Source organism: Musa acuminata, chromosome BXJ3-10 (assembly GCF_036884655.1).
Source record: "Musa acuminata AAA Group cultivar baxijiao chromosome BXJ3-10, Cavendish_Baxijiao_AAA, whole genome shotgun sequence".
Classification (NCBI taxonomy): domain Eukaryota; kingdom Viridiplantae; phylum Streptophyta; class Magnoliopsida; order Zingiberales; family Musaceae; genus Musa; species Musa acuminata.
In genome coordinates, this window is record NC_088358.1 from 22818206 (window position 1) to 22844196 (window position 25991).

The following is a 25991-nucleotide window of genomic DNA, read 5'->3' on the forward strand; positions in this document are numbered from 1 at the left end:
GTGAATCGTACAGATGCTTAACTCAGTGGTCCAAGAATCATGATCGATCAAAAACTAAAGATGCTATTTTGCTAGCGTTTTCATCGTCATATGCTGAGAAAGGTCAAGGAATACGTGGTTCGCTTCCTCCCATTGTCATGTGCTAAGAGATCTTAGGGAATACGTTGTTCACTTCATCTCTTCGTTGTATGACTCATTTAGAAGCTTACTAATTCTCAAAATAAGGGCCACGGATTCCATCATGAAAAGCACCCCAAGTAATCGTAAGATATCAAAGTGGATTCGAAAACATTTCATTATTTATTCAAAGCAACACCGATTGAGAAGGATAACAACGATGATGACAATCATGGCAAGCACCATAAATTGTTATCGTTGCTTATTTATTACACCATTCGATAGATAGGAACACGAGCCAGTGCCGGTGCATACACTTAGTTTGGCAATGAGCAGCGGATTCCAATAGCGTCAATGGCTGTACCAGCTCGCCCAAAGAAGCCCAGAATCTTACTCCCCTCCTCTAAAGTAAGGGCGAATGAACTGCCAATCTTGTTGCCTACACTTATGGATGCACCCTTGTTAGTATCAAGAGTAAGCAACATCACAATTGCATGTCCCTGATAATTGGATAATGCATGAAAATATCCGGAGATAGAAGTGAAGTACTCGTCCTCCTCGAGGATGATCTACAAAAAGGATCAAGGATTTGATGAGAAACAAACAACGGGAAAAAGAAAACTAATTGAAACACATCTGATATCGTAATATATTTTCAAGAGAAATTGGTTTGACTAACTAACGTGTTGCTTCAAAACATTAATCTGGTTGAACCACTTTATATGGTTGGACAAAGACATGAAGTTGATAAGTGCGTATATATACACATAGATGTATGGATATACCTCCTCGGATGGGCCGGTGGTGGTTCCATATTTGCCGGTGTGGGGATTACCGTTAAGAATGTAGGTAATCTCCAACCCCACAATGTTATCTCCGTAATAGATTCGAAGTTTGGTAATGTGGTCGGCTTGTCCCATATTCCACGCATTCCCTCCGTTGCCACCCCATGGCCCCACCTTCACCATTCTCCCCTGCGTGCATCAGAATAAACACCACATGTCATCCATCCATCTATGATGTAGTATACGAGCAAGTGTAGTCGAAGAAGTCAGAAAAGGGATGGAATTCTGAAGACTAACGACGCCACTCACCATATTAGCAGCAACTGCGAATAATGAATGGACGCGCACACTCCCTTGGCGGCAGAAGATGCTATTATTGCAGGACTTGGTGCTTGGAAGAGCATTGGATGAGGGTATTTATAGGCCACCATTCTAGTTTGGATAAGTATGAGCTGATGTATACAGCAAGGAAGAATTGCACCCCCAACCACCGCCGTCCTAAAATCTCACGTAAACGTGAAACATGCATATTCCGTGCTCTTCCCTTTTCTTTATTGCATGCATGCACGCAGTGCAATTAATCGTTTGCTAGGAACGAGATGCGAGAACTTCCGAGGGAGTCGGTGAGTAAATATGATAAGCTTGAACACAGTGGCCGGATGGTTCAGCCCAACAGCACCACTATATCTCCTTCAATTGGCTGAGACGACGAGCTCCATCTTCATCTTGTGCTTGTGGATAACCTCCAATTATAAGGAAACGTGGATTTGGTGGTCGGCCGCCTCGTCTCCTTCCTTCTGATGAGAAAGGAGGAGCTCAATTTTCCACGTCCTGCCTGCTTAAGTACTTAGAGCCGCTAACTTCTTCATCTCGTACTTGTCATGTTATCAACAATGCGAGGTGTGATCAAGAAAACTATCTATCAAGAATAATCAAATAACTTTGATTATTTATTATTGACACCTGTAATATTATTTTGAACAAAAAAATGCTAATCATTTTTTATACTAGAATTTTCAGTTATCAAAGGAACATGGATCATATTATTAAATGTGAATGACATCATCATTATTAAAGTTTATTTTTTAAAAAAATCATATTAGGCCTCTAAATGTTTTGAGGTACAGAGAGTTACATTTGAAATGTTTTGAAATGAAGTTATAGATGACATATGTAGAGGTACAGAGAGTTACGTGCTCATGCATATCAAACCTGACATATTTTGCACAGGTTGGATGATGATGAAGCAAATAAATATTTTGACGCTTTATAGTAAGTAAGATACGGAATCAAATCCCGTCGTCGCCAGTTACATTTGTTAAGAAGTTGTCGTTCGTATTTGAGCACAAATTACGTTAGCTTGTAGAAGTCAAAATGAAAGGCCAAGTTCTTCCTCACGTCTTACGCTCAAAGAGATAGATATCAATGTGTCTGTCTCATTAAAATCTTAAGCTGACTACTGGATTTACATGTCCTGCTTAAATGTTAAGAATATTTACAAGTTTAAAATAGCTTGTATAGATATTTTGAGTGTCATTCCGCTAGCTGCTAACAAAAACAAGCATCTTAGACTGACCAGGTAAAATCTTTACATCAAAACCAGTTGTAAAATGGATCTTCGCGTTTGGCTTGGATACGAAAGCTTTAAGGGAATGGAACCAACCTGAACTCAACCTTAGAACCCATACCATGGACTGTAATCAGGAATCAATCAGCAGTTACAACAACTTCAACCCAGAACCATATATGTCCCTTGTTGGGCTGATAGCCCATATTCAGCCCATGTGGGCTAGGGCAACCCACAGCCCACACCCCCTCTTAACCTAACCCTAATTAAGATTAGGGGGGTGTGGTGGTTGGGTTTTATAAGTAAAAAAAGGCTATAAAAAGGCAGCAACGAGGCAGATCTTTAGAGCCACAGGATTCCAAAGAGAAGAAGGAGAACAAGGCAGAAAAGGAAGAGAAAGAAAGGGAAGAAGACAAGGACAACGTAGAGAGACTGTTCTCAATCATCAGTAGACTCTTGTTGTGATTACTTAGGGAGGTTTTAGATATTGTGGGCAGTGACGTGACAACCAGACCCTCAGTCTGATTCCCTCTACTTTCCCCTGTGATATCCCTGTCTATTTGCTCCTTAGATTTTAATGCAGATTTAATTTCCTGATACGAAATTGTTTCTTTTCCATAAATCATCGTATCACGGAAATGCTTAAAAAATTAGGGAAGAGAACACAAAAGTAATAGGCCTTATCCTCATAATCAATTTTTGCATCTATATTCTCCAAATCCATAACTAAGGAATCAAATTTATCAAGATGTGAGAGCATAGATGTACCTTCAGTCATCCGAAGCATATACAAACTCTGCTTCAAGTAGAGACGATCCTCTACTGTCCTCTTCATATACAAGGCTTTAAGTTTATCCCACATGCTCTTAGTTATAGTCTCCGTAGCTACCTCCCATAAAACCTCGTCAGAGAGATTTAGAATAATGCTTGATCGGGCCTTCTTATCTATACACGCAAGATCTTCCTTTATCTTGAGTTGCCTCTGATACCAGTTTGTTAGAGCTAGCCCTAGAAAATTTACCAAAGGGTAATTTGGCAACCCAAAAAAGATAATAAAGTAGAAAAATAAAAGAAGTGACAAGAACACCAGATTTACATGGTTCGATCAATTGACCTACATCCACGAACCAAAGAGAAGCAAATCATTACTATAAAAGAGGGACCATTACAAATGCCTTAGGAAGATGTTCCTAGGTCATAAAACATGAAACTACTAAACAAGAAAAGCCTAAAGCAAACAATTAGGTTTTCTTGTGGTGCATCTGACTTCAAAGCCCAGGCCTTTATTTATAGTTTAAACAGGAGATACCAAACTTGATTTTTCTGATATGGGACTATGTGGGACTTGCCAAACTAACAGACACTCCTTCTTTATTTGAGAATATTAAGATTTTCGATTTCTATGGACCTGCAAGTGCAATCATCAATGCAATCGGGGTTTACTATGCTATAGTTTGAATATTTGGAGTAAGTACTGTCTGTGTATTACTACAAAGATGCTCTAGACATTATTAAGTAGCAGCAGTTGTTGTCATTGTTATCGCTTCGTCCTTCATGAATCTATAAATGAATTATGAAATATTTGTGGGTGCATTTTGATTTGCTTCTTCTTAGATCTTGTGCTGCTGGATGCATTCCTATTCATTCATTCGAGTGAAAGGTAAAAACTAATCAGCTAAGCACGATGAGGAAAGACTAATCTGTGGGTGCATTTTGATTTGCTTCGACTTAGATCTTGTGTTGCTGGATCATCCTAAGCACGATGAGGAAAGACTAATCTTAAGATCACAGAAATATGGTTGATGAGATTGCATCAGCTAATGTTCATTAGGGTAGACCAAGGACTTCTAAGATATAAAAGAGACTATAAGGCATTCCTGCGGAGCCACGTCAGAGGGCATGTGTCCTGTTTGACATTTTCTATAGGATATATATAAGAAGGACCATAAGTCATTCCTAGTGTTTGGTTAATGGTGCCACAGAATATATCCGAAATGACGACTTGACGATGATATTGGCAGATGACAACACCAACTTGGTCAACTCATGCAGCCATGTCGCCTGTCCATCTCTAGAGATATTTGACATGGATAATTGAGCTGCACTGCACTGAGAGCTTACTTCCTTCGAGTAAGACGTAGTTTACTTATTTTAGCTTAAAATTTTATTCAATCGACATGGTCCAAATGCTGCTTCCAAAGACTTGTAACCTTATTACATCTAGTAAAATTGGGCAATCATTTAGCGCACTTATTTTCTTCTCTAAATATATACATAATAAAATATTCAAATAAATTTTGCATTAAGTGTAAAACATCACTAGATGTTTATCAACTTCCATGGAGGTTTGGTCTTTTTCTCTAATGCGAGAGGCATTTGTTGTCACGAACAAGATTAGATATGCGTGCGAGAGAGAACATCCAATGGAGAAGGACAAGAAATGTATTTTAGAAGAAGGACATCACAATTTTTTATCATTCTCATAATGAATATATAGGATAGCATAGAAAATCTAACTGTACACATAGTTTGGCTAAGCAGTTGGATTTATTTCCCAATTTTGTTTTGTCATTCTGGTGATGTAAACATCTGAAGAATCTCATCCGCCATGGATGTCATCATCATCGTCATGATCATTTTATTGTGGATGATTCTAAAAACCACATCATCTAGACCGTTCTCTCGAGTTAACTACTTGACTTGAGGAATAGCGCATGGATCGATTGAATTCTTTCCAATGCCGATATATTTTTTCTTATGACAGAGACAGTGGATTCTCTCCCTGCAGATTGCGGCACGTTGATAATCTATTGGACAATTTGATCCCACTAATTCCAGCATCGCAGTCGCATTTGGGTTTGTTCGAATTCAATTAAGATTTAGGTGATTTTGCAGGTATTCCACCCGCTGCCATCACTAACCATGGCATCAACACTGCATATGCGGATCACAAGAGTCATGGAGTACATGCGAGCATGAATATCTCGAATAAGCAAAAAGATTCTTTGAGAATCCTTGTTGACTGTATCTATCAGTAATTTAGAATCTATTTCGATGAGTACATGAGGAACACCTTCAGCGAATTCTAGTCCCTCCAGAATAGCTGCAGCTTCACAATATGTCCTATCTCGGGAAAAGAGATACCTAAAACCGAGAAACATAAACAAAGCATCTAACAATAATGGGCTGATCCATCAAAAATTTCAACTTGGGTATTCGGTTTTTAGCTTCTATTTGATCTTGACTTCAGAATTATGTATCATCCACAAGATTTTTATAGGAACCCAAGGCTCAAATTAAAAGTTGTTTGCAAGATATTATATGTATTCTTTCTTTGGTATTGTACATGGAAATGAACGTGGATTTTTGGGCTCCATGAGGTCATGCGAATCCGAGTGCTCTCTAAGTCGACGAACGTCCATCAAACACACATTTACGCTACATCACTTGTGTTCCCTTGTGGAGATGTCGATGACGCCATAGAATTGCAGACTGCAGCATATATGCATGCATCTATATGACCCGGTTAAGCGGATTGTGATAATATGACTTTATCACGTACATGGAGTTGATCTTTGCGTTCGGATAGTAGTGATTAAATTCAGATTATGGTATAATGACTTTATTTGACCTTCCGAATCTGACTCATGACTCATACATAACGATAGATTTAGCATCAACACAGGTCCTCAGAGAATGCAACAACATTTTGCAATGATGCAAGCACAATGATCGATTTAAAACTAAAGAGGATATTTTCCTGGCATTCCGTCATCATATGTTGTTTGATTATAAGGAACACGTAGTTTATTAATTTCTTCACCACTTTGTATTACTCGTTTCGCAGCTTACTAGTTCTCCTAAATATTGCTAGATAATTAGAGCAATGGAATCAATCATGAAAAAGCACACGTTGTAGTCGAAACATATCAAAGTTGATTTATTTCAATATTTATTCAAAGTCACACCTCATGACAACGATAACAACGAGCAATCATGGCAAGCACCATAATAGTTGTCGTTTCTTATTCATTACGGCATTCCATCATGACAAGTACACCGAGTAATGATAAGATATCGAAGTGGATTCGAACACAGTGGCCGGATGGTTCAATCCAACAGCACCACTATCTCCTTCCATCGGGTGAGACGACGAGCTCCATCTTCATCGTGTCCTTGTGGATAACCTCCAATTATAAGGAAACGTGGATTTGGTGGTCGGCCGCCTCGTCTCCTTGCTTCGGATGAGAAAGGACGGGTTCCATTTTCCACGGCCTGCCAGCTTAGTGCTTAGAGCCTCTAACTTCTTCATCTCGTACTTGTCATGACAAAAGCATGCCCATTATTATCACCAACGTGAGGTGTGATTAGGAAAATAAATTTGATTATTTATTATTGACACCTGTAATATTATTTTAAACAAACAAATACTAATCAATAAAGAATTATTTTTATACTAGAATTTTTAGTTATCTAAGGAATATGAATCCTATTATTGAATGACGAGAGAACTCCTGACTTAAATTTTTGGTTCGCTCAAATGTGAACGGTGTCATTTATTTCTTTCATCATCACTAAAATTTATTTTTTTAGATAAAACATCAAATTAGGATTCTAAAATAAAAATCAATCCTAGCAGAAGCAAGTAGTGAAATGGAGTATTAGATATCATATATCCAGGCAAAGAGAGCTACGCGCTCATGCATATCAAATCTCGCATATTTTGAAGATGTTAGATGACAATAATATTTTGTCTCTTTATAGTAAGATACCAAATAAATCTCATCTTTGCCACTTACATTTGTTAAAAAAAAAAAACAAAAACATTGTGACAATGACCCTATGAACGAGAAAGTGTTTGCGCAAGAATTATGGGTTCGTATTTGAACACAAGTTACATTTGTTCGTAGTGGCTCGAGCGAACTCAAAACGAGATCCTTTACGCTCACACTACTCGTTCCCCAACTTCTTTTTTTTCATAAAATCATGACATGCGTTTGGGCTAATGACAAGGTTCATAAACTTAAGAGGTTTGTTCAACAGATAAGTTATATATAAATATTCAATGGACAAAACCTTTTTAAGGATGATTCAAACTAATTGTGATGGGTCCTTTAATGAAATAAATGTTGGTTTAGGATATGTTATGCATGATTTGCTCGTTATGTTATCTTTATCGGTGATTGGTTAATATAATAAAAAGACTATGTACTAGACTTCCTTAGAAATCATTTTCCTTTGTTTACTTTGGACAAAAAAAAAGTTACAATGCCCCAATCAAATCATCAAGTATTTCATAAGAACGGCTACCATATATCGTTTGTATGTACGTGAAATGCTATACGAATAACCACCGATTGGATTCAACTATCGGTGGCTATTTGGTTGTACCATGGACACTACGTCACTGACATTAAATATTTGTGGGACAGTTTTGAGGACTACGAGTTTATACATGTATACAAGGAGGAGCGCAACTAGGTGGCTACTTGGATCACTTTAGAGTAAAAAAATCTTTATTATTTTGAAAAAAGGGGGTGACCTATGGAATGTTTTGAGCTCATCGATTGGGTATCCGAGAATAAATTTGTTCTGGACTTTCTTAGAAATTATTATTATTTTACTTTATACAAAAAAAGGAGTTACGTTACCCCAATCAAATCTTCAAGCATATTGTTCGTATGTACGTGAAGTGAAGTGACATATACGATTGCCAACCACCGATTGGGTTCAACTATCATTAGCATTCAATAACCAGTGGACCCATAATGTATTTCTTGCTTTATTCAAAGACACACGACAAGGACGACAACAACAATTGCTGCCACTTATTTATCACCACAACCAAGCAGATACATTACAGCATCCTGCGAGAACTAAGACACACGCACCCAAGGCATGACGTGTGCTTAGTTAGGGTTAGGGATAGTGCAGTAAACTCCGATTGCCTCGATGGCATCGATGGGAAAACCTTCACGTCCGGAGAAACCCAAAATCTTACCCTCATCCTCTAGATTTAGGGAGAAATGACTACCAATCGCGTTGCCGGCACTCACAGAATTGCCCTTGTTGGTTTTAAGAGTAAGTTGTGTTATGAAAACGTCCGTCGTCCACATCGTCTTGAAATATCCAGAGATGAAAGTGAAGTATTCGTCCTCCTCTAGAGTAATCTATACAAGCAATCAAAGATGTGGTTAGAAATAAAGCACCAAAAATAGTTAGGTAATATGCAACTCGATCATCTAGCAAGTATCCTAGGAATAATTGATTGTAACCGTTGATCTATAAATACTAAACGGATGTTTTCAGCTTCGACAGCACCTCATTGTACTGGGGTGCATCGCCTCCGACGTGGATGGTCTTAGTCACGCCGTCGACGGTGAAGGTGAAGTCAAACGCGAATACGGCATCGATGTAATGAATTTTGACGTTGCTAATGTGATCCGCCTGTCCCATATCCCAGATTTTGCCGCCGTTGCCTCCCCATACGGCATCGATGTAATGAATTTTGACATGCTCCTGTGCCCGCGACTTCCATTCGACCCGTCGCCAGCGACCCTATACTCTTCCTCAGATCTATTGCTGCTCCTCATCATAACTCCTCACTACCGCTGCTCCTCCTCCTTCGGCGGCTACAATCCTCTGGTCATGACTAGACCTCCATTGAGTTCTTCAATAACGTCGAGAAGAAGCAGGTTGCACGGTAGGAGGCTGAGCGCTCCAAATTCCTTATTGCTCGTGCCAGTAGGAGAGACACATCGCCATCACCCAACTCTCCTAGGACGTCAAGTTCGCCAATGCTATCGAGAAGAAGCAGGTTGCACAGTAGGAGGTCGAGCGCTCCAAATCCCCCGTCGCCTCGATCCATCCTTAGGGCAGATTTGAGTGTTTCCATCATCGTCATATGCTTGGCTTGTCACATCAGCGGCGACGAATCCGCAACCATATGCTCCTGTGCCCGCGACCTCCTCGCTCGATATTCGCTAAATTAGTTCATATTCTAACCATGTCTTTTTCATCTTCCATTATTCTTTCCTCAAGAAACAATAGTTCTCCTCAACATAGAATACTTATATTCATCAATGCTGCAACTCTAATCCACTTCAAACTATTCAAAAGCGACAATTATTCATCTTGGCAAGCACAATTCTCTAATCTTGTTTTTGGATATGAACTATTAGGCTACATCGACGGCTCTCTCAGTTATTCACCAGAAAAAATCTAAATACCTAGAGAACCCATCCCAATATCAGTGGCTACGAAAAGAACGTCTTATTCTATAAGCAATTCAAGCCTCAATCACTGGCTTCAAAGTACCACTAATATCTTTGTACAATACTACGGTAGAAGCATTGTCAAAGTTACAAATCACCCTCGTCAATCGCTCTCGCACGCGTATGCTAACTCTCGTATCGACAAGAGGGAAGTATTATTATTGATTATATACAAGATATAAAAATTATTATAGATGACTTAGCTTTTATAAGTCATCCTCTAAATGACGAAGAAGTTACTATTCATATTCTCAATGGCCTAGGAGACGAATATAAGAAACCGACATCAATAATTCATGTATGAGACTCACCGAAGTCATTTAAAGAACTGTATGATAAGTTGATTGATCATTAATAATATTTGAAAAAAGAAAAGAGGATGACATGACCAACTATCATAGCTCAATTTAATCAAAAATCTAAAAGAAAGAGCAATGAAAGCAATAATGATATCAACAAACGATCGAAAAAGATGTCTTCCGGATACATGGTAATACGTAGAGCCATCATCTTCTATTACACTATCAATCCTTCAATCATGGTGATAACTTTAATCCAAATAGCTTTGTAAATAACTTGTACTAAAACTCTTAGCAGCTTTGGCACCTTAACGATCACAATCAATAGAAGGTCATCTGCTAGCTCTTTGACAAATTTGGGCATACATAGGAAATGATTATCGTCAAATAAGAGCCGTGGATTTCATCACGAAAGGCACACCAAGTAATGATAAGATATCAAAGTGGATTCGAGAACATTTCATTATTTATTGAAAGCAACACCGAATGACAAGGATAACAACGATGACGACAATCATGGCAAGAACCATAATAGTAATCGTTGCTTATTTATTACATCATTCCATAGATAGGAACACGAGCCAGTGCAAACACTTAGTTAGGCAACGAGAAGTGAATCCCAATAGCGTCAATGGCTGTACCAGCTCGCCCAAAGAAGCCCAGAATCCTACTCCCCTCCTCTAAAGTAAGGGAGAAAGAAGAGCCAGTCTTGTTACCGACACTTATGGATGCACCCTTGTTAGTATCAAGAGTAAGCAACATCACAATTGCATGTCGCTGATAATTGGATAATGCATGAAAGTATCCGGAGATAGAAGTGAAGTACTCGTCCTCCTCAAGGATTATCTGCAAAAAAGGATCAAGGATTTAACGAGAAACAAACAATGGGAAAAAGAAAACTAATATTGCAATGTATTTTCAAGAGAAATTGGTTTGACTACCAAACGTGTTGCTAGAAAACATTCATCTGGTTGAACCAGTTTATATGGTTGGACAAAGACACGAAGTTGATAAGTGTGTATTTATATACACATAGATGTATAGATGATATACCTCCTTGGAAGCGCCGGTGGTGGTTCCACGTTTGTAGGTGTGGGAATTACCGTTAAGAATGTAGGTAATCTCCAACCCCACAATGTTATCTCCGTAATAGATTCGAAGTTTGGTAATGTGGTCGGCTTGTCCCATATCCCACACATTCCCTCCGTTGCCACCCCATGGCCCCACCTTCACCATTCTCCCCTGCGTGCATCAGAATAAACACCACATGTCATCCATCCATCCATCTATGTTGTAGTATACGAGCAAGTGTAGTTGAAGAAGTCAGAAAAGGGATGGAATTTTGAAGACTAACAACGCCACTCACCATATTAGCAGCAACTGAGAATAATGAATGGACGCGCACACTCCCTTGGCGGCAGAAGATGCTATTGCAGGACTTGGTGCTGGGAAGGGCATCGGATGAGGGTATTTATAGCCCACCATTCTAGTTTGGATAAGTATGAGCTGATGTACACATCAACGAAGAATTGCACCCCCCACCACCACCGTCCTAAAATCTCACGGAAACGTGAAACATGCATATTCCGTGCTCTTCCTTTTTTTATTGCTTGCATGCAGTGTAATTAATTGTTTGCTAGGAACGAGATGCGAGGACTTCCGACGGAGTCGGTGAGTAAATATGATAATCTTGAACACGGCGGCCGGATGGTTGAGCCCGACAGCACCACTATCTCCTTCCATTGCCTCAGACGACGACCTCCATCTGCATCTTGTCCTTGTGGATAACCTCCAATTATAAGGAAACATGGATTTGGTGGTCGGCCGCCTCGTCTCCTTCCTTCAGATGAGAAAGGACGGGCTCCATTGTCCACGGCCTGCCTGCTTAGTGCTTAGAGCCTCTAACTTCTTCGTCTCGTACTTGTCATGACAGAAGCATGCCCATTATTGTCACCAAGGTGAGGTGTGGTTAGGAAAATTATCTATCAAGTATAATCAAATAACTTTGATTGTTTCTTTTTGACACCTCTAATATTGTTTTGAACATACAAATGCTAATCGATAAAGAATTGTTTTTAAATATAATTTTCAGTTATCTAAGGAATATGAATCCTATTATTAAATGGCGAGGAGCCTGATCTCCTGACTTGATAATATTTTGGTTCACTCTAATGTGAACTATATCATTTATTTCTATCATCATCACTAAAGTTTAAGATTTTTTCGAAGAAAAATAATATATAGACTCGAAAATAAAAATCAATCCTAGCAGAAGCAAGTATTGAAATAAAGTATTAGATGTCATATCGAGAGTAACGCGCTCATGCATATAAAATCTAGTATATTTTGAAGATGTTAGATGACGAACCGAGTAAATATTTTGACTCTTTATAGCAAATATACCAAATCAAATCTCATCCTCGCCACTTACATTTGCAAAGAAAAAGAAAAAACATTGTGACAATGGCTGTATGAATGAGAAAGTATTGGTACAAGAGTTATGGGTTTGTATTTGAATACAAGTTACATTAGCTTGTAGTGGCCCTAGAGAACTGAAAATGAGATCCTTTATGCTCACACTACTCGTTCCCCAACTCTTCTTTTCCATAAAATCATGACATGCATTTTGGCTAATGACAGGGTTCATAAACTTGAGAGATCTATTCAACATATAATTTATATATAAATTGAATGGACAAAATCTTTGTCAAGGATGGTTCAAACTAAATTGTGAATTGTGATGGTTCGTTTAATGGAATAGATGACGGTTTAGGATATGTTTTGCATGATTTGCTCGCCATATTATCTTTATTGGTGGTAGGTAAATATAATAAAAAGGCATTACGTCATATGAAGCGTCGTGGTGACCCAGGAGGGTTTGAATGCGGCTTCACGAAATGATGATATTTGGCGTATCGTTATAAAATCAAATTTTGAATTCATCGGACAAATTCAATGCAACTTCATTGTACCATGGCCACTTCACAGTCCGGTCACTGACATTAAATATTTGTTACATAATTTCGAAGACTACAAGTTTATACATGTACATAAGAAGCAAACCAGGTGGCTATTCGGTTGGCCAATCACTCTGGAGTAATAAAATCTTCCTCGTTTTAAAAGGAGGGAGTGACCCATGGAATATTTTGTGCTCGTTGATTGGATATCCGAGAATAAATAAGTATTAGAAATTCTTATAAATTATTATTATTTTTTACTTTGGACAAAAAAAAAAAAGACTTACATTACCCAAATCAAATCATCAGGCATATCACAAGAACGGCTTCCACGATGATATATTGTTCATATTTACGCGAAGAAATGACATAGGAATGCAACCACCGATTGGATTCAACTATCATCATGTCGTCAATTAGCGTACAATAACCTGTGGACCCGTAACATATTTCTTGTTTTATTCAAAGAAACACAACGACGACGACAATTTCTGCCACTTATTTATCGCCCCAACTAAGCAGATACATTGCAGCAGACTAAGACACAGACACCAAGGCGTGACGTGTGTTTAATTTGGTATAGTGCAGTAAACTCCGATTGCCTCGATGGCATCGATGGTAGAACCTTGACGTCCGAAGAAGCCTAGAATCTTACCCTCATCCTCTAGATTTAGGGAGAAATGACTGCCAATCGTATTGCCGGCGCTCACAGAATTGCCCTTGTTGGTCTCAAGGGTAAGTTGTGTTATGAAAACGTCTGTCGTCCACATCGTCTTGAAATATCCAGAGATGAAAGTGAAGTATTCGTCCTCCTCTAGAGTAATCTATACAAGCAATCAAAGATGTAGTTAAACCACCAAAAAATAGTTAGGGAATTCGCTAGTATCCTAGGAATAATTAATTGTAACCTTTGATCAATAAATACTAAACGCATGTTTTCAGCATTGACAGTAAGTACCTCATTGTACTGGGGTGCATCACCTCCGACGTGGATGGTCTTCTTCTTGCCGTCGACGGTGAAGGTGAAGTCAAACGCGAATACGGCATCGTTGTAATGAATTTTGACGTTGCTAATGTGATCCGCCTGTCTCATATTCCAGGTTTTGCCGCCGTTGCCACCCCATGGTCCTTGCTGGAGCACGCCCGCCTGCAACCGCACCGGCCGCCAGCAACGAAACCACCACCAAATTAGTACCATATATAGCAACAAAAGATATATATACAGGCAGGCATGCAAGCATGGCCTGCCCCAAATTAACACACAAGAAAATCTATGAAGATTGCAAGAAATGGAATCAAGCATCGCACCATTATCCGACTTGTATGAACTACTTCTGCGGAAGATATTAGTATGTAATGCAGGTATGAATGCGCTTGAAGAAGAAGAGCAACGAGTGGGGGTACTTATAGCCCTGCAGCCCTGAGTTTGGATAAGTATGAGGAGGCAGTGGCCCTTTTGCTTCGATGCCTGCCAACAGATCTCGCGCGTAGGTAAGCAAACAAACGTGAGTTTGGTGCGCGAGAACTGATGGATACACACGTTAATGCGTCATCCCTCCCGCAGTACATCAAGACATATAATCTAAAATGAGATCCTTCCTTCTCCCATGCATGAAACGTGAAACATGTTGTGTAGCAAAGATTACGTCTTCTCCTATATGAAACGTGAAACATGCGGAAACAAGTTACGAGGACTGCGAAGAGAGCCGGTGCATCGTACAGACAACCTTATCTCTTTCCATTGCCTGAGAGGGCGACCTCGAACCTCCACATGCTGCGCATCTCGAGCCTCAAACCTCGACTTCTCCTTGCCGTTTTGCATATGGACATGGCACTTCCGAAAACAATTGAGACTCCGCGTCCCACAGATCGAGATGAGCAGATTATGTCATGCGAGGTAGGATTCGGTAACATGGTTGGATATACTAATTTTACATTACATGAGATATGCATGCATATCCGACCAACTTACTTTCTCACAGCACAGTTTGGATGGGAATTCAACTTCGAAACTTAATCTTCCAAGCTGACCATGTGGCGTCCTTACAATGCGGCGATTAAATATAGACCGAGCAATTTTCTATTTTCTATTTTTTCTGAGACTCGTGATATAATAATTTAATGGTTGATATTGAAGGTGTATCCTATCAAAACATAGATGAACCACTAAAGATATGTATAATTTATTAAAAAATAGATATTAATGTGTTATGTAACCAATAGCGAGCTGGGAAAAGCTTGTGAACGTACACGGGAGGAGCACAAATTCTTCATCTCATTAACGACTCTTTTCCAACATATTCATTTGAAACATCATCATTTGTGGACACATTGTGATCATCCTATTCCTATCCCGAAGAATTATCATACATGATGGGGAAGAAGTAAACTTATATCTGATAGAAGATATGAGAGAGGCACACGTGGAATAACATCCTTGCTTCCTTATATCCTCAATCGATCTATGATTTGAGGATAAATCATGAATTTGCGTAACTGATCTGAGTATTTGATCGACGGAAATCTCTTCCTCAATCACCTCAATGAATAAAATTCATCCCTTTCACAATATATTACTCGATTCTACATGGTATCAGAGTACCTGTTGTCTCGAGCAAAACATTGACCATCCTCATCGTCCGGCGACTGTAATCCCTCTTCTCTACTGTTTTGCCACTACCGATTTTCTCTTCTGCTCGGCGATCCATCTCCTAAGCCCGATCTCTCACAATCTGTCGATTTCACTATTCTGTTTGACAATTCTTCTCAGACCGCAAAATCTTGCTCGGTGACTTATTATATTTACTGTCATTGCTGCGACTTCAGTCGCCGAAGGCCACTCTCCCCTTGAACGATCCAACGTCTCCCCTCTATCACTTCCATTCGACCCGTCGCCAGCGACCCTATACTCTTCCTCAGATCTATTGCTGCTCCTCATCATAACTCCTCACTACCGCTGCTCCTCCTCCTTCGGCGGCTACAATCCTCTGGTCATGACTAGACCTCCATTGAGTTCTTCAATAACGTCGAGAAGAAGCAGGTTGCACGGTAGGAGGCTGAGCGCTCCAAATTCCTTATTGCTCGTGCCAGTAGGAGAGACACATCGCCATCACCCAACTCTCCTAGGACGTCAAGTTCGCCAATGCTATCGAGAAGAAGCAGGTTGCACAGTAGGAGGTCGAGCGCTCCAAATCCCCCGTCGCCTCGATCCATCCTTAGGGCAGATTTGAGTGTTTCCATCATCGTCATATGCTTGGCTTGTCACATCAGCGGCGACGAATCCGCAACCATATGCTCCTGTGCCCGCGACCTCCTCGCTCGATATTCGCTAAATTAGTTCATATTCTAACCATGTCTTTTTCATCTTCCATTATTCTTTCCTCAAGAAACAATAGTTCTCCTCAACATAGAATACTTATATTCATCAATGCTGCAACTCTAATCCACTTCAAACTATTCAAAAGCGACAATTATTCATCTTGGCAAGCACAATTCTCTAATCTTGTTTTTGGATATGAACTATTAGGCTACATCGACGGCTCTCTCAGTTATTCACCAGAAAAAATCTAAATACCTAGAGAACCCATCCCAATATCAGTGGCTACGAAAAGAACGTCTTATTCTATAAGCAATTCAAGCCTCAATCACTAGCTTCAAAGTACCACTAATATCTTTGTACAATACTACGGTAGAAGCATTGTCAAAGTTACAAATCACCCTCGTCAATCGCTCTCGCACGCGTATGCTAACTCTCGTATCGATTATGATGAAAACAACACAAGAGGGAAGTATTATTATTGATTATATACAAGATATAAAAATTATTATAGATGACTTAGCTTTTATAAGTCATCCTCTAAATGACGAAGAAGTTACTATTCATATTCTCAATGGCCTAGGAGACGAATATAAGAAACCGACATCAATAATTCATGTATGAGACTCACCGAAGTCATTTAAAGAACTGTATGATAAGTTGATTGATCATTAATAATATTTGAAAAGAGAAAAGAGGATGACATGACCAACTATCATAGCTCAATTTAATCAAAAATCTAAAAGAAAGAGCAATGAAAGCAATAATGATATCAACAAACGATCGAAAAAGATGTCTTCCGGATACATGGTAATACGTAGAGCCATCATCTTCTATTACACTATCAATCCTTCAATCATGGTGATAACTTTAATCCAAATAGCTTTGTAAATAACTTGTACTAAAACTCTTAGCAGCTTTGGCACCTTAACGATCACAATCAATAGAAGGTCATCTGCTAGCTCTTTGACAAATTTGGGCATACATAGGAAATGATTATCGTCAAATAAGAGCCGTGGATTTCATCACGAAAGGCACACCAAGTAATGATAAGATATCAAAGTGGATTCGAGAACATTTCATTATTTATTGAAAGCAACACCGAATGACAAGGATAACAACGATGACGACAATCATGGCAAGAACCATAATAGTAATCGTTGCTTATTTATTACATCATTCCATAGATAGGAACACGAGCCAGTGCAAACACTTAGTTAGGCAACGAGAAGTGAATCCCAATAGCGTCAATGGCTGTACCAGCTCGCCCAAAGAAGCCCAGAATCCTACTCCCCTCCTCTAAAGTAAGGGAGAAAGAAGAGCCAGTCTTGTTACCGACACTTATGGATGCACCCTTGTTAGTATCAAGAGTAAGCAACATCACAATTGCATGTCGCTGATAATTGGATAATGCATGAAAGTATCCGGAGATAGAAGTGAAGTACTCGTCCTCCTCAAGGATTATCTGCAAAAAAGGATCAAGGATTTAACGAGAAACAAACAATGGGAAAAAGAAAACTAATATTGCAATGTATTTTCAAGAGAAATTGGTTTGACTACCAAACGTGTTGCTAGAAAACATTCATCTGGTTGAACCAGTTTATATGGTTGGACAAAGACACGAAGTTGATAAGTGTGTATTTATATACACATAGATGTATAGATGATATACCTCCTTGGAAGCGCCGGTGGTGGTTCCACGTTTGTAGGTGTGGGAATTACCGTTAAGAATGTAGGTAATCTCCAACCCCACAATGTTATCTCCGTAATAGATTCGAAGTTTGGTAATGTGGTCGGCTTGTCCCATATCCCACACATTCCCTCCGTTGCCACCCCATGGCCCCACCTTCACCATTCTCCCCTGCGTGCATCAGAATAAACACCACATGTCATCCATCCATCCATCTATGTTGTAGTATACGAGCAAGTGTAGTTGAAGAAGTCAGAAAAGGGATGGAATTTTGAAGACTAACAACGCCACTCACCATATTAGCAGCAACTGAGAATAATGAATGGACGCGCACACTCCCTTGGCGGCAGAAGATGCTATTGCAGGACTTGGTGCTGGGAAGGGCATCGGATGAGGGTATTTATAGCCCACCATTCTAGTTTGGATAAGTATGAGCTGATGTACACATCAACGAAGAATTGCACCCCCCACCACCACCGTCCTAAAATCTCACGGAAACGTGAAACATGCATATTCCGTGCTCTTCCTTTTTTTTATTGCTTGCATGCAGTGTAATTAATTGTTTGCTAGGAACGAGATGCGAGGACTTCCGACGGAGTCGGTGAGTAAATATGATAATCTTGAACACGGCGGCCGGATGGTTGAGCCCGACAGCACCACTATCTCCTTCCATTGCCTCAGACGACGACCTCCATCTGCATCTTGTCCTTGTGGATAACCTCCAATTATAAGGAAACATGGATTTGGTGGTCGGCCGCCTCGTCTCCTTCCTTCAGATGAGAAAGGACGGGCTCCATTGTCCACGGCCTGCCTGCTTAGTGCTTAGAGCCTCTAACTTCTTCGTCTCGTACTTGTCATGACAGAAGCATGCCCATTATTGTCACCAAGGTGAGGTGTGGTTAGGAAAATTATCTATCAAGTATAATCAAATAACTTTGATTGTTTCTTTTTGACACCTCTAATATTGTTTTGAACATACAAATGCTAATCGATAAAGAATTGTTTTTAAATATAATTTTCAGTTATCTAAGGAATATGAATCCTATTATTAAATGGCGAGGAGCCTGATCTCCTGACTTGATAATATTTTGGTTCACTCTAATGTGAACTATATCATTTATTTCTATCATCATCACTAAAGTTTAAGATTTTTTCGAAGAAAAATAATATATAGACTCGAAAATAAAAATCAATCCTAGCAGAAGCAAGTATTGAAATAAAGTATTAGATGTCATATCGAGAGTAACGCGCTCATGCATATAAAATCTAGTATATTTTGAAGATGTTAGATGACGAACCGAGTAAATATTTTGACTCTTTATAGCAAATATACCAAATCAAATCTCATCCTCGCCACTTACATTTGCAAAGAAAAAGAAAAAACATTGTGACAATGGCTGTATGAATGAGAAAGTATTGGTACAAGAGTTATGGGTTTGTATTTGAATACAAGTTACATTAGCTTGTAGTGGCCCTAGAGAACTGAAAATGAGATCCTTTATGCTCACACTACTCGTTCCCCAACTCTTCTTTTCCATAAAATCATGACATGCATTTTGGCTAATGACAGGGTTCATAAACTTGAGAGATCTATTCAACATATAATTTATATATAAATTGAATGGACAAAATCTTTGTCAAGGATGGTTCAAACTAAATTGTGAATTGTGATGGTTCGTTTAATGGAATAGATGACGGTTTAGGATATGTTTTGCATGATTTGCTCGCCATATTATCTTTATTGGTGGTAGGTAAATATAATAAAAAGGCATTACGTCATATGAAGCGTCGTGGTGACCCAGGAGGGTTTGAATGCGGCTTCACGAAATGATGATATTTGGCGTATCGTTATAAAATCAAATTTTGAATTCATCGGACAAATTCAATGCAACTTCATTGTACCATGGACACTTCACAGTCCGGTCACTGACATTAAATATTTGTTACATAATTTCGAAGACTACAAGTTTATACATGTACATAAGAAGCAAACCAGGTGGCTATTCGGTTGGCCAATCACTCTGGAGTAATAAAATCTTCCTCGTTTTAAAAGGAGGGAGTGACCCATGGAATATTTTGTGCTCGTTGATTGGATATCCGAGAATAAATAAGTATTAGAAATTCTTATAAATTATTATTATTTTTTACTTTGGACAAAAAAAAAGACTTACATTACCCAAATCAAATCATCAGGCATATCACAAGAACGGCTTCCACGATGATATATTGTTCATATTTACGCGAAGAAATGACATAGGAATGCAACCACCGATTGGATTCAACTATCATCATGTCGTCAATTAGCGTACAATAACCTGTGGACCCGTAACATATTTCTTGTTTTATTCAAAGAAACACAACGACGACGACAATTTCTGCCACTTATTTATCGCCCCAACTAAGCAGATACATTGCAGCAGACTAAGACACAGACACCAAGGCGTGACGTGTGTTTAATTTGGTATAGTGCAGTAAACTCCGATTGCCTCGATGGCATCGATGGTAGAACCTTGACGTCCGAAGAAGCCTAGAATCTTACCCTCATCCTCTAGATTTAGGGAGAAATGACTGCCAATCGTATTGCCGGCGCTCACAGAATTGCCCTTGTTGGTCTCAAGGGTAAGTTGTGTTATGAAAACGTCTGTCGTCCACATCGTCTTGAAATATCCAGAGATGAAAGTGAAGTATTCGTCCTCCTCTAGAGTAATCTATACAAGCAATCAAAGATGTAGTTAAACCACCAAAAAATAGTTAGGGAATTCGCTAGTATCCTAGGAATAATTAATTGTAACCTTTGATCAATAAATACTAAACGCATGTTTTCAGCATTGACAGTAAGTACCTCATTGTACTGGGGTGCATCACCTCCGACGTGGATGGTCTTCTTCTTGCCGTCGACGGTGAAGGTGAAGTCAAACGCGAATACGGCATCGTTGTAATGAATTTTGACGTTGCTAATGTGATCCGCCTGTCTCATATTCCAGGTTTTGCCGCCGTTGCCACCCCATGGTCCTTGCTGGAGCACGCCCGCCTGCAACCGCACCGGCCGCCAGCAACGAAACCACCACCAAATTAGTACCATATATAGCAACAAAAGATATATATACAGGCAGGCATGCAAGCATGGCCTGCCCCAAATTAACACACAAGAAAATCTATGAAGATTGCAAGAAATGGAATCAAGCATCGCACCATTATCCGACTTGTATGAACTACTTCTGCGGAAGATATTAGTATGTAATGCAGGTATGAATGCGCTTGAAGAAGAAGAGCAACGAGTGGGGGTACTTATAGCCCTGCAGCCCTGAGTTTGGATAAGTATGAGGAGGCAGTGGCCCTTTTGCTTCGATGCCTGCCAACAGATCTCGCGCGTAGGTAAGCAAACAAACGTGAGTTTGGTGCGCGAGAACTGATGGATACACACGTTAATGCGTCATCCCTCCCGCAGTACATCAAGACATATAATCTAAAATGAGATCCTTCCTTCTCCCATGCATGAAACGTGAAACATGTTGTGTAGCAAAGATTACGTCTTCTCCTATATGAAACGTGAAACATGCGGAAACAAGTTACGAGGACTGCGAAGAGAGCCGGTGCATCGTACAGACAACCTTATCTCTTTCCATTGCCTGAGAGGGCGACCTCGAACCTCCACATGCTGCGCATCTCGAGCCTCAAACCTCGACTTCTCCTTGCCGTTTTGCATATGGACATGGCACTTCCGAAAACAATTGAGACTCCGCGTCCCACAGATCGAGATGAGCAGATTATGTCATGCGAGGTAGGATTCGGTAACATGGTTGGATATACTAATTTTACATTACATGAGATATGCATGCATATCCGACCAACTTACTTTCTCACAGCACAGTTTGGATGGGAATTCAACTTCGAAACTTAATCTTCCAAGCTGACCATGTGGCGTCCTTACAATGCGGCGATTAAATATAGACCGAGCAATTTTCTATTTTCTATTTTTTCTGAGACTCGTGATATAATAATTTAATGGTTGATATTGAAGGTGTATCCTATCAAAACATAGATGAACCACTAAAGATATGTATAATTTATTAAAAAATAGATATTAATGTGTTATGTAACCAATAGCGAGCTGGGAAAAGCTTGTGAACGTACACGGGAGGAGCACAAATTCTTCATCTCATTAACGACTCTTTTCCAACATATTCATTTGAAACATCATCATTTGTGGACACATTGTGATCATCCTATTCCTATCCCGAAGAATTATCATACATGATGGGGAAGAAGTAAACTTATATCTGATAGAAGATATGAGAGAGGCACACGTGGAATAACATCCTTGCTTCCTTATATCCTCAATCGATCTATGATTTGAGGATAAATCATGAATTTGCGTAACTGATCTGAGTATTTGATCGACGGAAATCTCTTCCTCAATCACCTCAATGAATAAAATTCATCCCTTTCACAATATATTACTCGATTCTACATGGTATCAGAGTACCTGTTGTCTCGAGCAAAACATTGACCATCCTCATCGTCCGGCGACTGTAATCCCTCTTCTCTACTGTTTTGCCACTACCGATTTTCTCTTCTGCTCGGCGATCCATCTCCTAAGCCCGATCTCTCACAATCTGTCGATTTCACTATTCTGTTTGACAATTCTTCTCAGACCGCAAAATCTTGCTCGGTGACTTATTATATTTACTGTCATTGCTGCGACTTCAGTCGCCGAAGGCCACTCTCCCCTTGAACGATCCAACGTCTCCCCTCTATCACTTCCATTCGACCCGTCGCCAGCGACCCTATACTCTTCCTCAGATCTATTGCTGCTCCTCATCATAACTCCTCACTACCGCTGCTCCTCCTCCTTCGGCGGCTACAATCCTCTGGTCATGACTAGACCTCCATTGAGTTCTTCAATAACGTCGAGAAGAAGCAGGTTGCACGGTAGGAGGCTGAGCGCTCCAAATTCCTTATTGCTCGTGCCAGTAGGAGAGACACATCGCCATCACCCAACTCTCCTAGGACGTCAAGTTCGCCAATGCTATCGAGAAGAAGCAGGTTGCACAGTAGGAGGTCGAGCGCTCCAAATCCCCCGTCGCCTCGATCCATCCTTAGGGCAGATTTGAGTGTTTCCATCATCGTCATATGCTTGGCTTGTCACATCAGCGGCGACGAATCCGCAACCATATGCTCCTGTGCCCGCGACCTCCTCGCTCGATATTCGCTAAATTAGTTCATATTCTAACCATGTCTTTTTCATCTTCCATTATTCTTTCCTCAAGAAACAATAGTTCTCCTCAACATAGAATACTTATATTCATCAATGCTGCAACTCTAATCCACTTCAAACTATTCAAAAGCGACAATTATTCATCTTGGCAAGCACAATTCTCTAATCTTGTTTTTGGATATGAACTATTAGGCTACATCGACGGCTCTCTCAGTTATTCACCAGAAAAAATCTAAATACCTAGAGAACCCATCCCAATATCAGTGGCTACGAAAAGAACGTCTTATTCTATAAGCAATTCAAGCCTCAATCACTAGCTTCAAAGTACCACTAATATCTTTGTACAATACTACGGTAGAAGCATTGTCAAAGTTACAAACCACCCTCGTCGATCGCTCTCGCATGCGTATGCTAACTCTCGTATCGATTATGATGAAAACAACACAAGAGGGAAGTATTATTATTGATTATATACAAGATATAAAAATTATTATAGATGACTTAGCTTTTATAAGTCATCCTCTATGTGATGAAGAAATTACTATTCATATTCTCAATGGCCTAGGAGACGAATATAAGAAACCGACATCAATAATTCATGTATGAGACTCACCGAAGTCATTTAAAGAACTGTATGATAAGTTGATTGATCATTAATAATATTTGAAAAAAGAAAAGAGATGACATTACCAACTATCATAGCTCAATTCAATCAAAAATATCAAAGAAAGAGCAATGAAAGCAATAATGATATCAACGAAGGATCGAAAAAGATGCCTTCTGGATACATGGTAATACGTAGAGCCATCATCTTCTATTACACTATCAATCCTTCAATCATGGTGATAACTTTAATCCAAATAGCTTTGTAAATAACTTGTACTAAAACTCTTAGCAGCTTTGGCACCTTAACGATCACAATCAATAGAAGGTCATCTGCTAGCTCTTTGACAAATTTGGGCATACATAGGAAATGATTATCGTCAAATAAGAGCCGTGGATTTCATCACGAAAGGCACACCAAGTAATGATAAGATATCAAAGTGGATTCGAGAACATTTCATTATTTATTGAAAGCAACACCGAATGACAAGGATAACAACGATGACGACAATCATGGCAAGAACCATAATAGTAATCGTTGCTTATTTATTACATCATTCCATAGATAGGAACACGAGCCAGTGCAAACACTTAGTTAGGCAACGAGAAGTGAATCCCAATAGCGTCAATGGCTGTACCAGCTCGCCCAAAGAAGCCCAGAATCCTACTCCCCTCCTCTAAAGTAAGGGAGAAAGAAGAGCCAGTCTTGTTACCGACACTTATGGATGCACCCTTGTTAGTATCAAGAGTAAGCAACATCACAATTGCATGTCGCTGATAATTGGATAATGCATGAAAGTATCCGGAGATAGAAGTGAAGTACTCGTCCTCCTCAAGGATTATCTGCAAAAAAGGATCAAGGATTTAACGAGAAACAAACAATGGGAAAAAGAAAACTAATATTGCAATGTATTTTCAAGAGAAATTGGTTTGACTACCAAACGTGTTGCTAGAAAACATTCATCTGGTTGAACCAGTTTATATGGTTGGACAAAGACACGAAGTTGATAAGTGTGTATTTATATACACATAGATGTATAGATGATATACCTCCTTGGAAGCGCCGGTGGTGGTTCCACGTTTGTAGGTGTGGGAATTACCGTTAAGAATGTAGGTAATCTCCAACCCCACAATGTTATCTCCGTAATAGATTCGAAGTTTGGTAATGTGGTCGGCTTGTCCCATATCCCACACATTCCCTCCGTTGCCACCCCATGGCCCCACCTTCACCATTCTCCCCTGCGTGCATCAGAATAAACACCACATGTCATCCATCCATCCATCTATGTTGTAGTATACGAGCAAGTGTAGTTGAAGAAGTCAGAAAAGGGATGGAATTTTGAAGACTAACAACGCCACTCACCATATTAGCAGCAACTGAGAATAATGAATGGACGCGCACACTCCCTTGGCGGCAGAAGATGCTATTGCAGGACTTGGTGCTGGGAAGGGCATCGGATGAGGGTATTTATAGCCCACCATTCTAGTTTGGATAAGTATGAGCTGATGTACACATCAACGAAGAATTGCACCCCCCACCACCACCGTCCTAAAATCTCACGGAAACGTGAAACATGCATATTCCGTGCTCTTCCTTTTTTTTATTGCTTGCATGCAGTGTAATTAATTGTTTGCTAGGAACGAGATGCGAGGACTTCCGACGGAGTCGGTGAGTAAATATGATAATCTTGAACACGGCGGCCGGATGGTTGAGCCCGACAGCACCACTATCTCCTTCCATTGCCTCAGACGACGACCTCCATCTGCATCTTGTCCTTGTGGATAACCTCCAATTATAAGGAAACATGGATTTGGTGGTCGGCCGCCTCGTCTCCTTCCTTCAGATGAGAAAGGACGGGCTCCATTGTCCACGGCCTGCCTGCTTAGTGCTTAGAGCCTCTAACTTCTTCGTCTCGTACTTGTCATGACAGAAGCATGCCCATTATTGTCACCAAGGTGAGGTGTGGTTAGGAAAATTATCTATCAAGTATAATCAAATAACTTTGATTGTTTCTTTTTGACACCTCTAATATTGTTTTGAACATACAAATGCTAATCGATAAAGAATTGTTTTTAAATATAATTTTCAGTTATCTAAGGAATATGAATCCTATTATTAAATGGCGAGGAGCCTGATCTCCTGACTTGATAATATTTTGGTTCAC

General features: G+C 39.8%; 1 protein-coding gene and 4 long non-coding RNA genes across 5 annotated transcripts; all 5 read right to left on the reverse strand.

Annotated features, from left to right (window-relative positions):
• Nucleotides 1-271: 271 nt before the first annotated feature.
• On the reverse strand, nt 272-1267 carry LOC135650887 (uncharacterized). The gene is made up of 2 exons (XR_010501651.1): nt 903-1267; nt 272-686 (listed from the first exon to the last, which is right to left on the reverse strand). It is a non-coding gene; the product is annotated as an uncharacterized LOC135650887 (long non-coding RNA).
• Nucleotides 1268-8209: 6942 nt separating this feature from the next.
• On the reverse strand, nt 8210-14197 carry LOC135651395 (myrosinase-binding protein 2-like). Its single transcript, XM_065171460.1, has 6 exons — nt 13958-14197; nt 13602-13823; nt 11096-11284; nt 10640-10888; nt 8791-9027; nt 8210-8639 (listed from the first exon to the last, which is right to left on the reverse strand). Exons 1-6 carry the CDS (start codon nt 14195-14197, stop codon nt 8379-8381), a joined length of 1398 nt encoding a protein of 465 aa, XP_065027532.1. The 3' UTR covers nt 8210-8378.
• Nucleotides 14198-17382: 3185 nt separating this feature from the next.
• On the reverse strand, nt 17383-18171 carry LOC135650999 (uncharacterized). Its single transcript, XR_010501706.1, has 2 exons — nt 17988-18171; nt 17383-17780 (listed from the first exon to the last, which is right to left on the reverse strand). It is a non-coding gene; the product is annotated as an uncharacterized LOC135650999 (long non-coding RNA).
• A 2152-nt stretch (nt 18172-20323) lies between these two features.
• On the reverse strand, nt 20324-21354 carry LOC135650812 (uncharacterized). Its single transcript, XR_010501634.1, has 2 exons — nt 20848-21354; nt 20324-20713 (listed from the first exon to the last, which is right to left on the reverse strand). It is a non-coding gene; the product is annotated as an uncharacterized LOC135650812 (long non-coding RNA).
• Nucleotides 21355-24271: 2917 nt separating this feature from the next.
• LOC135650998 (uncharacterized) lies at nt 24272-25060 on the reverse strand. Its single transcript, XR_010501705.1, has 2 exons — nt 24877-25060; nt 24272-24669 (listed from the first exon to the last, which is right to left on the reverse strand). It is a non-coding gene; the product is annotated as an uncharacterized LOC135650998 (long non-coding RNA).
• Nucleotides 25061-25991: the final 931 nt, after the last annotated feature.

Bases quoted from the DNA above. Each gene is read 5' to 3' on its own strand.
- LOC135651395 (XM_065171460.1), bottom strand. From the start codon at position 14,197: ATGGTACTAATTTGGTGGTGGTTTCGTTGCTGGCGGCCGGTGCGGTTG. The intron at 13,824-13,957 runs GTACTTACTGTC...TTGCTTGTATAG, and splicing joins ATGCACCCCAGTACAATGAG to ATTACTCTAGAGGAGGACGA. The intron at 10,889-11,095 runs GTATATCATCTA...CCTTTTTTGCAG, and splicing joins CCACCGGCGCTTCCAAGGAG to ATAATCCTTGAGGAGGACGA.